Below are 15,267 nucleotides of genomic sequence, written 5' to 3' on the forward strand. Positions count from 1 at the left end.
TCATTTTCAATACATAATATGTGACAAGTATAGCTTGTGATATGCATGTTATTAAATATTTATTAAAATTATTCTGAAGTTTCAAATTTTAGAACTGTTGTCCTGTAGTTAATGGATTAGTTCCTTACCTCAAGTTTATACTTTAAATGTTAGTAAAGTTCAGGCATTATTACTATTTGTGTTTCACTTATTATTGTAAATTACTTTGCCGTTGAATATATTAATTTTTAAATTTTCAAGGGAAGTTGATGTCATTCTCTTAGGCATAGCTGGGAATACTAAACTGAATTGCTGTAATCTATCTCCATTACGCAAGTTTTATGTGTTTATATCTTGCCCTTGTAACCTCTTATATTTTAAAGTTATAGAATTGTATAAGCCCTACTTTCTGATATGGCTAAATATTTACTTGAATATAGAAATATGTTTGTATGTTTGCCTTTACTCACGTACACACTCATATATAAAAGGAAGTAAAAATTAAAAAATAAATGAAAGGATATGTTTTAAAAGGAAAAAATTATTTTAAAGTTGAAATCAAAGAACAGTTTCATGTTTCAAGTGTCTAAAACACCCACAAACCTTGTCAGTATATCAACGTATGAATGTTGAAAACTTAGAAACGAATAAAGCTACAGTTGACAAAAAAAAAGAGGGAAAATTAAAAAAAAATGGGAGAAGCAAGACAAATCAAGGTAGCCAAGAGGATGATAGTGGCAGAAAAAAACGAATATGGACAGAATAAATTTACTTGCACAATGCAGGATTAGGGCGGAAGTGAGATCATTAACTAATAAAATTTGCATTGATGCGAATGAAACAAGGCTCTAGGGCTAGGATATCAAGATAAGCTGATGTGTCAAGAGTAAAAAGAGTTTAACTCATTTGCCATTTTGATAATTATCAATATACGAGCTTTTATTAATCTCTTAATAACAATATTTGCAATGTTCATTTGGTCTAAATCTCAAAAGCATTCCAGGATTACCCCATATTGCCATAGTTGCAATGACAATGGCACGTTCGTTCCATTGCAACCCCTGCATTATCAATACAGACAGAATCCTTCATTTTACTAACAGGCACGGAAATGATATTTAATAGAGGATATTGGTAATTTTGTGGCAATTGTATGAAAATATTAAAGGAGCCACTTCATAATTACGAATAATGATTTTTCTGGTTTTTCCCTCTTCTTAATTTTTCTCATCAATTTTTTTTGTTAAGCATTGTGCCTTTACTTGTTTCTGATATGTTTCTATGTTTTCATAAGTTTTGTGGTCCTAAGGAAGAGTATTTTATACTGGGTGTTTGAAATATGTAGCCATTTTTTTTCAATCAAGTAAATATAATTTTTTTTCTAGGTATATTTTTCGTCTTAGCTTTTTTCGAAATTATTCATTTCAAGCATATTATTTGTGAGATATATTTATATTCATATTTATTTTCTAGAGCCATTTTCTTTTTCTAGCATAAGTTTTTATGTTTAACTAGTAAAAGGAATTTTATTTTTAAGATTTAAAAGTACAAATAGTCAAATTTTATGCATATGATATTTTTGAAAAACTCCCTTTGTAAGAAAAAATGGAAAATTTGGATTGTACAAGATTTATTTTTATAAGCCCATTTTTAAATTTATTTGAAATAAAACTAAACTTTTTAAAATTTTAGTTTTATACTAATTTATTGTAGTTTTTAATGATTATTATTTGAATTATATATTTTGAAATGGTATTAGATTACTTTAATTTAAAAAAGTGTGTGAAAAACTATCTTGCTTATTTGTTGTCGGTGTAACTTTTTTAATGTACTGCTGGACTGTGAGGCAATTTGTGTGAATTTCAAATCATCAATGTCTATTTAAGTTTAACTTTTCTTTTACAACTGTGGTGATAACTTATTTTTTTTTCAGATAATGAAGCATAAACTTATGTTTCCACATTATGTGACTAATGAATCAAGAGATTTGATTAGAAGAGTGAGTTTAAATTTTTTCTTTGTTTTGATCAATTTATGGGTCTCCCCAAGGAAAATTATAAAATTCTGAAAAATGTGCAAATATCTCAAACACAATAAACACAACATTGGTATTTTTCTTTGAGATTGAGCAACTTGAAAATTTTAAATAAAATAATTTATCAAATATGAACTATACATTATAAAAGCTTTTTTTCTTTTGTTATTTTAATGATATTGTGTATAATATTGCAGTCACCAATCTCCTTTGGTTAAATGTGATTTTGAATCATGCATTTAAGTATTTGGAAATATAACAGCATTTATGTGCTTAGTTCCAGTAAACACTATCCTTTAAAAGGTTCTTTTTTATGTAAATGCATTTATGACATACAAAATCATAAAACACCTAAGCCTTAGTTTGCATTTTTGCTAGTCAAATACAAATTTTGCGTACAATAACTACAACTACATATTTTATAATTATGTTAAGTTCTTATTTTTGATGAGTAAGCTTGCAATAATTTTTTTCTAATTTTTTTTCTTTATATTTATATTCATTTTCATATGAGAAAAGATATAGGAATAGATATGTGTTGGCATTCTTGATTCAATTAGGGAAATTTATTTAAGGCTTGATATAATTGTAGATGATGTATCTAAGGTTCTTTCATTTCTATTATTTTTCTTTCTCTTTTATACTTATATCGGAGGGGAGATTTTAGAATACTAGGATCATTCAAAAAGAAAGTTTCCCCAAGGGCTTAAAAATATAATTACATGAGTAGATTTATTGTAAAAGATGCAGTAAAGTATGCTCAGTGCTATTGCTTTGTTCTGTGTAGTTTTGTTCATGTACGTCAGATATAGATTTAACAAAACTTGCGAAGTTTCTCTTGCAGCTGTTTGACTATCTGCCTTACAGTTCCAATCTTGCTCACAGCAACTTTCACCTGTTTTTGTATCTAAAGAAATTCTTGTCAATGTGTTACTTTTCCACAGACAAAGATGTGAATGGGACTCAAGGTTTGAAAAAACTCTGGTTTTATTTAAAAAGCCCAACCCACCTGGATTTCGAAAGCTTGGAATTTTTGGGTTTTTTGAGAAATATTTTTAATTTTCTGTTAGTCCTTTATGAAATTACATGATTTGTTTTGTTGTAACCATCGTTTGGGGAGTTTATAGATTGCTATCTGTTTTTTCTTATCGACAACCTGAATGCTCGATGAAAAATTAAATATACTCAAAGATCTCAAAAAAATTTTTTTTTTTGCATTTATGTTGGTTTTGTTCCACAGTGTATTGAAATAAAATTTTAACTTAATCTTTTTGTTCAGTTTAAATTGCAATTTTATATACAATTCTGTTTTTTAAATTCCTTATCAACTTTTGGTTACTATAAAAGTAGTTCTATAAATGATTTTCGTCAGATTGTTCAGTTAAATTGCGCGAAGTTAATTCCCATTAATAGTTTTGTATTAATTATTTTAATTGCCTATTTTGTCTGGAATCAGTTTTATATAAAGTTTATTATCAAAATAACTATAACTAATTTGATGTTTGAAAATTAGAAAATGATTAAGTTGCATACTGTTTTCAGTATGTTTCTCGTGAAACTTTTCTATATATTTTTTATAAAATGTTGTATAATATGGTAATTTTAACTACAGAATTACTTTATAATAAAAGAATACCACTTTTAGCCTTTATTTTAGACTAAATATCGAATATTAATCCGTAATATTAGAGAATAATATTTAGAATGGATTACAAATATTACAAGTTAATACCTTTAAGTAATGAATAAATAAATAAATAATTTACATGTATTTGTTGGAACCGTACCTATTTTTGGGCAAAGAGTAATGTGCTGGTAACGTTTTATGATTTTAGACAATTTTAATTGTATGTCACATAGAGAAACAAAACAGTTATGATATTTGTTGCACCTATAAAAGGCCGATATATAAAGTTATGCTTAAAAGTTATAAGTTTTTTCAAGCATAATTGCATTTTCTACTTTGAATTTAAATTGTATTAAACTAAGCGTAACAAAATATATATATATATAAATTTAAATTTCTGCGATTAACTTAATTAACTGAGTTAATAAAGTTAATTTCAATGTAGTCTTAAAAAATTGAATGCTAATTAGTTTCAAATATATTAAATTATAAAATCAGTTTTTGTGTTTCGTAATTATAAACTTAATTATTAAATTATACCTCAGAGTTTGCTTAAGAAAATTCAAAAACTTTTTCATGCCGCATAAACTTATTTCATAAGAACATAGTTTTTTTTTTTAATCTAGGAAGTAAATTGATTTAATTAATATCGCTGCAATCTGCCTAGATATTTAAAAAAAAAAAAACAACACAAAATTAATGTATCAAAAGCTAAGTACTTGTAATGAAAATTTGATTAATAAAAACATAATTTCATATCACATGAGAAATATGCGTAAGGTTATAGGATCGTTGTTATAAAATCTGATACTTCACTTTTCAATCCTAATTAAAGGCACATTAGTACGCTCTCAAAACAAGTTAAATCCAACAATTTATGTAAAGATTTCATTTATCTTAATTTGTTTAGAAGTCCTAGTTTAAATAACAATAATTAAAAATTATTTTGCTTTTTATGTAAAATCTATTGATTTAGTAAATTTTGAAAAATCCCAACTTCAAGGAAGTTTTATATATATATATATATATATATATATATATATATATATTAAGTTTCTGAACAATTAAAGATTGATTAGCATTTTGTCATGTATTATGTTTTTTTCTAGCTCTTAAAACGACAAGTTAGTCAAAGACTTGGAAGTGGACCTGAAGATGCTGCTCAAATTAAATGCCATCCATTCTTTAGAAATGTTAACTGGGATGATGTTTTAGCTAAAAAGTTGCAACCACCTTACGTACCAGAACTGGTGAGCATTAAAAAATTATGTTAACTCTTAATTTAGAAAAATATTTGAAGAGAAAATAATACTTTAATGATTTGTATTAATTTTACGCTTTTGACCAAAAAAAAAAATAAATAAAAAAAAATGATTGTTCGGGAAAGCTGAATCCTACCATGTGATTTTCCAGCCTGTAATGTTTACGAAACGGTCCGACTACAATATGAGGCAACTTTATTTTTGTTATGTATGGAGGTATTGTGAGAGTTGTTAAAAAGTTATGTTGTACTAAAGTTATTGCATGTCAAAAATATTCATCTAGTATTTAAAGATATATCTTAGCACATATAGTATTCTTAAATGGGTAATAGGATAATGGGAAATGGGAAATATCTTTTAAAATGCCAATTTCCTTCCATTTTGGTATTTTAAGTTTAATTTTTTATTTGCATTTTTTCGATGATTTTTTCCCCTTTTTTGTACTTAACAAACTTTTAAAGATAGAGTATTATTCAACACCAATTTATTTTTCAATGACTTTATTAAGTGAAATTATATTGCAAAGGTAATGTTAAATTTTTTTTATCATTACAAGGCATACTGTATGTATAGGTGTATAAGTAGACTTTACAGGCCTCAAAAAGTTTATGAAAATCTGGGATCAAATTATACACCTGTAAAAAAGTCAGGTATTCTTTAATATTGATGCCTTATTAACAATGAGAAAAATGTAAATAATTCTGCATCTATTAACCAATTTTAAGTATTTTTAATGTTATATACCAGTGGTTTCCAACTGGCGGCCCGCGAACTAAAATATATTAGTTGTAATTTTTTTGCGGACAATTTTCGTAAAAAATCTATATGGGTTTAAAATACTCTTCTCGTTAATAAAAACCTAATTTCTTCGTTTCAGTGAAATTTTTCATACATACGGTGCAAATTTTTTTTTATCAGGTTTTGCATCCCAGAAAATATTTATTCAGATACAAAAATAATCGTGTATGTTGCTCTTTTTTATTTCATTTTTTTGTATTCTGTGAATATAATTTAGCATGTGTGTATCAGAAATTTTCTCGAAGAAACTCTCCAATTTAACTTTTTGAAACCACTCATCTTGGACGAAAATATTTACACACACATTTGTAAATATAAAATGTAAATATCCATTCTCTGGTGGTTGCAGCAAACAAACCTCAATTTTGTCATTGAACATTTTGTGTGCTAATGTAAGGTTTAATATCAACCTTTTTAAAGTTTTATATCTTAACAATTAGATGTCTGTTGCACATTAATTGTTTAATACATGGGTGCACATTAAAGTTATTGTAGCCCGAATTTTTTAATATGCAATTAAATATTTCTAAAAATCTACTTCTTATTTTAATTTGTAATTCAATACTTTTGTTTTGTACAACTTGGTAAAAGTCTGACAGTAATATTTAATGTTCCTTCAAATATAAGAGTCCTACATACAATTTTGATAAAGTTGCGGCCCGCTAGTTGATTTGTGTTTTTAATTGTGGCCCCCGGCCTCATGTAAGTTGGAAACCCCTGTTATATACAGTGGCCAGGCTCCTTGCTAATCGAGCCATTTTTCAAAATTTGAAATTTGTCGCGAGCCGCAATTTAATACATATTTAAAAGGTATGCAAAAGAGGTATTAAAAAGTTTTTTTTTACATAAATTATATATATTGAAAACATATAAGTAAAAGTACAAAATATGCATATTGAATTTAAATCTTAAAAATTAAACACATTTATTTTACTTCTTGATAATTCTTTAAAATTTGGTGAATAATTGGTGACAGCACTTCTCAGTAATTTTTTGAGATATTGGTTAGTTAATACTAATCGGTGTTTTTGATTTTACGAATTTTACAGTGAAATAAAATGATTTGCATAAGTACGTTGTTCGAATATTGAAATAATTCGACAAGCATCTCTATTGATTCTAATTCTCCAGATGCTTTTTGGGTCGTAATTATATTGGAAATGGGAAACTCACCTTGAATTGAACAACGTTGCACTTAGTCTTTCATATTTGTTCTCAGTAATTTAAAAGACATTTTGAAATGCATAAGGAACGATAATAATTTTTTAAAATATAATAGCACAAAAATGAAAAGGGAACTCGGGTACATTTATCGAGAGCCACAAATAATTTTTTAAAGAGCCGCATGTGGCTCGCGAGCCGCAGGTCGGCCACCCCTATTATATACAATTAACTATGCATTTTCTTTCATCAAATTTTATTACTTAAAAAAGGTTTTTTGGAAACACTTTAAATTATATTCAGAAAAAATTAAGAATAAGAAAAGTTAAGATAATTTATTCAAGAGTATTTTAGAATATATAACACAATGAAAACTTTTAAATCATACCGTAAAGCTAAAAATGTAAGGATACCAGAACATCATCTGTGTCTGGTTCTCTAATTTTAGTATCTTTATTTGAGTGCAAATATATATACCGAGAGAGAGCAACGTGAAATACTTTTAACTTTAAAAAATTTTGCAGTCTTAATAATTTTTTTAAATTAAATTTTTTTTATCTATTTTATTTTTCTCAGTAGTCGACTTATACACCCGACGTATCAGAAATAATCTCTTAATCAAAAATGGGGGGTTAATTTGCACACAGAGAAGTATGGTAACACTGCAAGCAGGTAAGGAAGTTAGAATACTGACTCATACACATAAACACAAAACACTTTCGGAATGCTATATTTACAAAAAGAAATATATACTCACCAAAAGTGACTTATGTGTTTATTAGGTGAGTTATGTGTTTATTAGGTTACAAGTTAAAGTTTTCTAGTATTTTTTGTGAATAAAATGAGAAATTGTGCTCCATGTGCATCTTCATACCTGCTAAGTCTCCTGTTTTTTTTTAACAAAAACTCCCGTATTTTACAACTATCTCCTGTTTACCCGTATGTTCTCAAATTTCTTCTTCTTTTTTTTTTGTTGTTTTTTGTTTTGTTTTAAGAAATCCAGTAAATTATATAAGAATATTACAAGCATGAGATCTGTAATCATCACCTTTTTGATTTATTTTATGCTATTTTTAATAGACTATTAATTTTCTTATTATATTTAAGTAAGTCAAAAAATATCAGATTTATATGCTTTTAAAATGTGTGTTTTAGAATTAGTTCTATACTAGTATGTTACTGAAACTTTATATTTTCCAATAAAGCACCATTTTTACAAAAATACTATTAGTAAGTCTGTTGAAAACAAAATAGTAATCCTAACTTTATTTCAATTTAATTTTTAGCATGTTTTTTTATTTCAATTTTTGTTTTATTTTATAACTGCACTGTCTTTTTCTTCATTTTTGCTATCTTGCTTATGATTTTTTTCAATTCTCTGAAAATAAGTATTATTTTGCAGATAAGTGAAGATGATGTTTCCCAATTTGATCCAAAATTTACTAGTATTGCACCATATGATAGTCCTGACAATACTACTTTGAGTGAAAGCCAAAATCAATATTTTAATGTAAGTTGGAACTATCATTATTTCATGGCCTAATGTAATGTTTTCATTTATTTGTAAGTGTTTATTTTTTTAAAATTCATTTTCAGGGTTTTACTTACATTGCACCTTCTGTCCTGGAAGAGATGAGAAGATCACCTATGAAATTTGGTATTTGTCCATTTAGGTATGTGTCTAAGTTATTTAATATTTTATTATTGTAATGCATATATTGCTTTATGCGTCAAAGATTACGATTACAAAATATTTTTTTTATATCCAAAATGATTGGCTGTTACTTCAGGGTTGCCACAGGCTACTAAAATGCAACTATTTGCTACTATTTTCGGCCATAGGCGACTGGCGACTTTTTTTTTTTGCCTGAAAAGGCTAAAAAAGCAACTATTCTCAGGAATAGGCGACTATTAGGAGACTTTTTTTACTCTTGGCGAAGTTTTTTCGCAAAAAAGAATGTTACTTTTGAGAATGTTAATAAAAGAAAGCAAACTTTTATACAATCATTTAGGTCCAAAGAGCCAAAAATTTAAATTTCCATTGGATTTAATAAAGTACTTGTTATATGTTCTCTCTGAGGGGCAGTTTTGTTATTTTTAATTGTTTTTTCTTTCTATTAACATTCATATTTTATTGTAATTCGACTTTTATTTAGGTACCTATTTTCTAATATGTATACCTTTTATATTTGTACAAAACTTTTTTTTAATTGGAGCATAGTTAGGACTGGGGGATAAATCGATGTATCGCGAAATATCGATTTAAAGCATATATCAGTAGGCCGATGTAGTGACTTTCGTTTTAGGCGATGCATCAGAAATCTGATTTAAGCCGCCGGAATTAGATTACAACCGCAGTTTAACAATTTAATGTGCAAGGATCCTTGACTAGGCTAACGCTGTTACCGCACTAACGAAGACGGTTTTGATTTCGTCTTGCTGCAGAGATGTAGATAGCGTTTTGCTATTAAGATGATGTTAGTTTTGTGATGTTGAATGACGAAAAGCGAATTGAATCAGAACTCCCGGTTTCGTGCGAGGATCAGCGTTGTAACATAGAACGCAATGCATAGTTTCTTTATGTCCATTTTTGTCTTTGGGATTTTGCATTTTTTGATGATTATTTTGAATGGGACTTAAGTCATTTTGCGATCGTACATTTTATTTCGTCGGAAATAATTGTCAGGTTTCTTGTAAATTATTTTTAGTGAGACTTTTGTAGCAATCGTTTCGTTCTGCTTTATTTCATACCATTTTTTTTCTGTCTGGGCTTAACGATTCTTGACAATTATTTTTAGTAGACCTACTGTTACTTTGCGATTGCTGCACAATCGCTGTTATCTTAAATTTTCGTTCTGATCTCAATAGAACAAATCATTGATTTTTTTCAATTGTTTTTTATTTTAAGCGATACAATTTAATAGGGGTATTTTGTATTTAACTTTGTTATAAAAAGTTTTTTTAAAATTTATTAAATGTAGTTAAGTATAATAATTTGATGGTTTTTCAACCAATAAATGCTCAGTCGTTTTTAATTATAAATAAATTAAAACAAAGTTTTTAAAATTTGGCTATTAGTTAAAACAAATTTTTTTTTAATTAAATAAAAAGTTCAGTAATGTTTTGACATTTTTAATAATTTAACATTAGTACTTAAAGTATTTTTTTAAAAATATTTTATTAAAATTCTTTTAATGCTTGTTTGTTTTATAATTTGTTCGATAGTCAGTATCATTTTTAAACAAATAAATCTGTAGTCGATTTTATTTTCAAAAATGAAAATAATAATAAATAAGTAAAAATATTTTTACATTTATTAAGTACAGAATTTGACCATTAGTTAATACTACTTTCTATTATTTTAAATAAGTAAATAAAAAAGGGTCTAATGATATTTCAAAAGCATGTTTTTTTTTCCAACAAATAATAATTTTTTTTTTTTTTTTCTAAAGTGAACATTTCTTTGGTTTGTTTTCCACTTTCGTTCTTTTTCTTTTAATTTTTAAAGCATGTATGTAAAATAATTTGTTACAGTATTATTATTTTTAAGCCAATAAATCTTAAATCATTTTTAATTTAAGAAAAATGAAATAAAGCTTGGGTTTGCTTTTACTTTGACTTCTTTATTAATTTAATTGAAAAAATTAATCAATGATATTGATGTCATAGTAGAATATGTTTAGAATTAATATTTTCTTTTGTACTAGATTCATTCCTTTTTATTTATTTTTGATTGATTTCAAGATTTCCCATAGGTAATTTTTGAACACATGCTAAATTGCGATACATCAGTATATCGTGATGTCTGACTGACGATGTATCACGATTTAAAATTTCTGACATCACCCAGTCCTAATAATAGTATTTGACAATTAAGCTATAATTTTAGTTATTTGGCTATTATTTTTGATAAATTTTTGTTCCTGTTCAGGGAACTATTTTCATAGTTTTAGGCAACTATTTTCATGCTTGAGGCTACTAAAAGCAACTATTTTTGTTCATTCTTTACTGTGGCAACTCTGTTACATCTATTCTTTTAGTTGATTATCATGTTATTATTTAATATTTTAACTAATATTTTGCTGAATGTCTTTTGTATTATGATGTCGGCTGCTTCATAATAGGTATTTTTGTATGATACTATACCATATATGCAATAATTTATGATTCTGATTTTTTTTACAAGGAATTTTTGCAATATGGTTTTTGAAAAAAAAAAATTTTTTTTTGCTTAAATATTAGCTCTAGTAATATGGCAAAATATGCTGGAAGTGGAATTAACCTAAAGGGGTCTAAACTTTGAACAGTTCTCCTAACTCAACTGTTGAGATCATAGTTTTTAAATTGCAGCTTCAGACATATTATGAGGATCTAGACCAGTGGTTCCCAACCTTTTTGGCCTATTGTCCCCTCGATGCCACATATATAACTAAGTAAACTATGTACAAATCAAACTACAACTACTAAATGTTGAGTGCCATTTATTGCTCTTCTCTCTCACTTTATTTTACCCTTCAAAAAACCTACAGTTGTTGCTATAATAAGCATCAATAATACTGACTTGAAAAAATAGTGAAAGTATAATTTTTTACCGTTTTTTCTTTTCTTCATTTTTTTCAAAAAGAACAAATATTTGAAGGAAAATAGTTAAAAAAGAGTACATATTTTTTTAATTGGAATATGGGAGAGTTAAAAGCATTGATGATTAAAATTTGAAAACTCTATGGTTCATCTTTGGAATAACTTCCTTGTACTTTCAGTTAAAGGATGCATGTTTGTCATAGGTCCGAAAATGTTCAATCTATTTCTTTGTTCTGAGAGGATCTGGAAGGCAGATCTTTGTTTAACCTAAGTATGACAAGAAAATTCAGAAACTTTAATTTTTTTAATTTATTTTACTATTTTTTAAAATTCTTAATTCTTTGAACTCTGAACAATTGATTTTACTTACATTTTGGATTTTGATCTTCACTAGTTTTTTATTGTTTTCATTAATTTTCTTCTTGATACTCATCAGTTCCTGAGAATTATCGCCCTATTTAGGGGAGAAATCGCCCAGGCAATCACCCTCTCTTTGGAAATGACTGGTCTAGAAACTAAATTTTGCAAAAAAAAAAAAAAAAATAATAAATAAATAAGCAGTTTTTTAAAATTTTTTACTTTGATTTTGTTAACTTAAAATAACATCCGCATTAATTAGTTAGCATAGTTGAAGTAAGTCTATCTAATCAGAAAGATTTCATTTTCATGGTTAGATTTGGTCATTACTTCAACTGTTATTAATATATTGCACACTGTACACAGTACAGGAAAGCATCTAAAAAGTACCGGGTGGGAGAACAGGGAAAACCTGAAAGATACAGGAAATTTAAAACTCGTATAAAATAAAAGCAAAATTTCAGGGAATTTTGAATTTTTCTTTACAAATTCAGAAAAAAAAAACAACAGGGAATTTTATTTATTTTCATCTTTTTAGTCAATTTTCTTGAGATAAATGTCGATTAAGCCAAACAAAAAAAGAAGGTTGATTACCATAGCATTGTAAATGAATTTAACAGAAAGAGAAAATATCTATAACGCTGCAGAAATTTAATACCTGCTGATAAATTTGCTGTCCAAGCAGAGAAACAAACTATGACAGTCTAATAGTTTGAGAAAAGCTTTAAAAGAGAAAAAAAAAAGTTGAAATGCAAGAATTAGAGGACATAAATAACTGCAAATTATTTCACAAATCTCTATCTATATGAAATATTTGTTGAATACATTGCAAGTAAACTTTATGATTTATTTATTATATTATTTTCATTTTTTTTTGCATGATATGCCTTCTTAGATTTTTCTTTTGTATTCAAATTTCAAAATATAACATTGGTAGACTTTGGAAAAAATATCTTGCGCAAAATATATACTCTTCAAGTTCTTCATATTAACTGTTTTTAAACTCAAAAGTTTAGTTGTGCTTTTATTTATTTATTTTTGCTTCATTTAATTTTAGTTTTGTAGTTAATAAATTGTAAGAGTTAAACCTAGTTTAAATTTTATATTAAAATTTTTTCTTTCCTAAATAGTGCAATATTTATTTTTTTTTAATATTTCACATGGCATTAAAAATATGGTCTTGAAAATTTTGAACTCCTTGGATTTTATCTTTGAATTTGCCTTTGATTACAGCATTAGTTCGTAGCTCAAAAACTTTTTGTGGATATTACTTGAAATTAGAGTTATAAATGTGTGAGAAATAAATATTTCTTCCTGGTCTTAACAAACCACCTCAATCACTGAATCACAGAAAGCCGATTAAAAAAAAAAAAAATTATTTCACTTTGTGAAGGTTAAAATGCAATATTGATTAATTGCAATGATATCTTTATTTATTTTTTTAGTCCCCGAAGAGTGTCACCACACCAAAATAATGATCTACAAACTTCACCAATGCAAGTAGAAGAAATTGTGCTACCTGTTAATACTCAAAATGATGAATCTGAATTGCCAAGATCCCCAGCAATTCCTGTTAGAAAAGAGCACAGAAATCCACACAATTCAAATGTATGAAATGTTTGTATTTAATTTTGCATGTCCATGCATTCTTCTATTAATTAATTTTTTTAGTTTACATAATATTTCAATAATATAATAATCAATAATATAATATTTAAATTTTTCAGAGGTAGTTCTCTGTACCTGTTATAGAATTAATAAATCAGCTAAGAGAAATCAGGTAAGTTAATTTTCTTTATTGATATACGCTAAGTGCAGTGGGAAATGCAAAATGTGCTTTCTTTGATATGTTTATTTTCCAAGTGCCTTTTGGCAAAATTGAAATTTTCCTATTTAATAACATGGGGAAAACTAAATATTTGATCTAGAAAAATCTTGCAGTTATAAAGTTTTGAAATATCCAAAACTAAAACATTCAGAGGATTAAGTAGTTTTTTTTTTCTCATAATTTTTATAACTTAAATAGGTGACTTTTTAAAGTTTTAAAAAGAAGTTAATTTGCTAAATAAAGATTTTAAAATTTTTTAATAAGATTAATCATAGATTTTTTTTTAAAAAAAAAGAGTAAAAGTAGAAAAATGTATGCACGTGAAATGTTTTTCTGCAAAATAACTTATCAGCTGATAATCTAACAATTTTAATTGTACTATTTGATGATATATACTAAAATGATATGCTGGCTTATACTCTGCTGATGTTTGATTTATAGTAAGATTTTTACACTATATTCAGTTTCTCAATTGAGGCTAAGGCAAATATTAAAATGTATTAAATATTTAAATAAATGAAGTATGATTAAAAGCTTTAAATTTATAAGAAACTAGTAAATTTTTACCTCACGAACTTGACTATTTTTTTTAATCATTTAAAGAAACTAATAAATTAAGCTTCATAATTAAAATAAATGAAAAATTTTTCAAAAAAATTTTTTTTTTCCAGCTTAACCAATTTAGTATTATATTATCTTTAAAGATTTAAACATGAGTGCTTTTTCAAATCTGTGGTTTTCTTTATATTTATATTTTGAGGCATTTTTATAATCGGCATAGAGTATGGAAGTATAAACTGCAGTGTCAGGGGTCTGTCTAGGTTTTTCTGAGAGGTACCTATTTTGTGAAAATGTTGACATAATTTGTGAACAATTAAAAATTAATTAAAAAATATGGATTTATCGTTTCTTAAGGGATAAAAAAATAAAATTTTAAGAAAATGTATTTTGTGAAACTACCATTTTTCCTAAAGTTGAATTTGTGAAACTACCGTTTTTCCTAAAATTGAATTTGTGAAGGTACCGCTAAACGGTAGTAAATTCGGTCTGGACAGACCCCTGAGTGCATATGCTAGAGCATAGCCCAGCAAAAATTTATCAGTGGCACGGAAAGTCAATTTAACTAAAGATAAATTGGAATGTTCAAGAATGCACTGTAAAATACCTATCAATTCCTGATAAATGCCCTCTCCTTTAATTTCACTCTATTATAAATGCATTCAGTTCAGAAAAACGATAGAGCTTAAGAAAATGCAATCACTAGTTCTAAGAACCAGTAACTAGTAGATTTTACTAGTTCATACTCATTTTCCCTAGCCTTAAAGTATGTCTTTATTATGTTTTTTTATATAAAAAGTTAGTAAAGTGAATTTTAAAATTCACCTTATTGTAACTATAATTTAATGGAAAATTGTAATACAAATAATGTGTAATGTTCATAATTTTGAAGACATATATGCTATTTTTCGACCAAAACACAAAAATACAAAACAGCATTTCAATCTTTTTCATTGATTGCTGGTTCAATAATAATTTACTATATGATGGTCCAAGTTAAATTTTAGTTTTGCTACCCCTCAGTTTTTTTACTTATCTATCTTTCGTAATTTCATGAAGGACTATAGTTTTTTCTAATACA

General features: G+C 26.6%; 1 protein-coding gene across 2 annotated transcripts in view; it reads left to right on the forward strand.

Moving 5' to 3' along the window:
- LOC107451200 (ribosomal protein S6 kinase beta-1) overlaps window positions 1-15,267 on the forward strand; it is a 33,942-nt gene that overhangs the window by 14,958 nt on the left and 3,717 nt on the right. For both annotated transcript variants that reach the window (XM_087165806.1, XM_087165807.1), the window contains exons 11-16: window positions 1,913-1,978; window positions 4,751-4,891; window positions 8,265-8,372; window positions 8,459-8,535; window positions 13,246-13,408; window positions 13,528-13,580. In XM_087165806.1, coding sequence (XP_087021932.1) covers window positions 1,913-1,978; window positions 4,751-4,891; window positions 8,265-8,372; window positions 8,459-8,535; window positions 13,246-13,408; window positions 13,528-13,533 — 561 coding nt within the window. In that variant the 3' untranslated portion in view covers window positions 13,534-13,580. The remainder of the gene's footprint in view (window positions 1-1,912; window positions 1,979-4,750; window positions 4,892-8,264; window positions 8,373-8,458; window positions 8,536-13,245; window positions 13,409-13,527; window positions 13,581-15,267) is intronic.

This window comes from Parasteatoda tepidariorum, chromosome 6 (assembly GCF_982258835.1).
Source record: "Parasteatoda tepidariorum strain Cologne lab strain chromosome 6, Ptep-v5.0, whole genome shotgun sequence".
Taxonomy (NCBI): domain Eukaryota; kingdom Metazoa; phylum Arthropoda; class Arachnida; order Araneae; family Theridiidae; genus Parasteatoda; species Parasteatoda tepidariorum.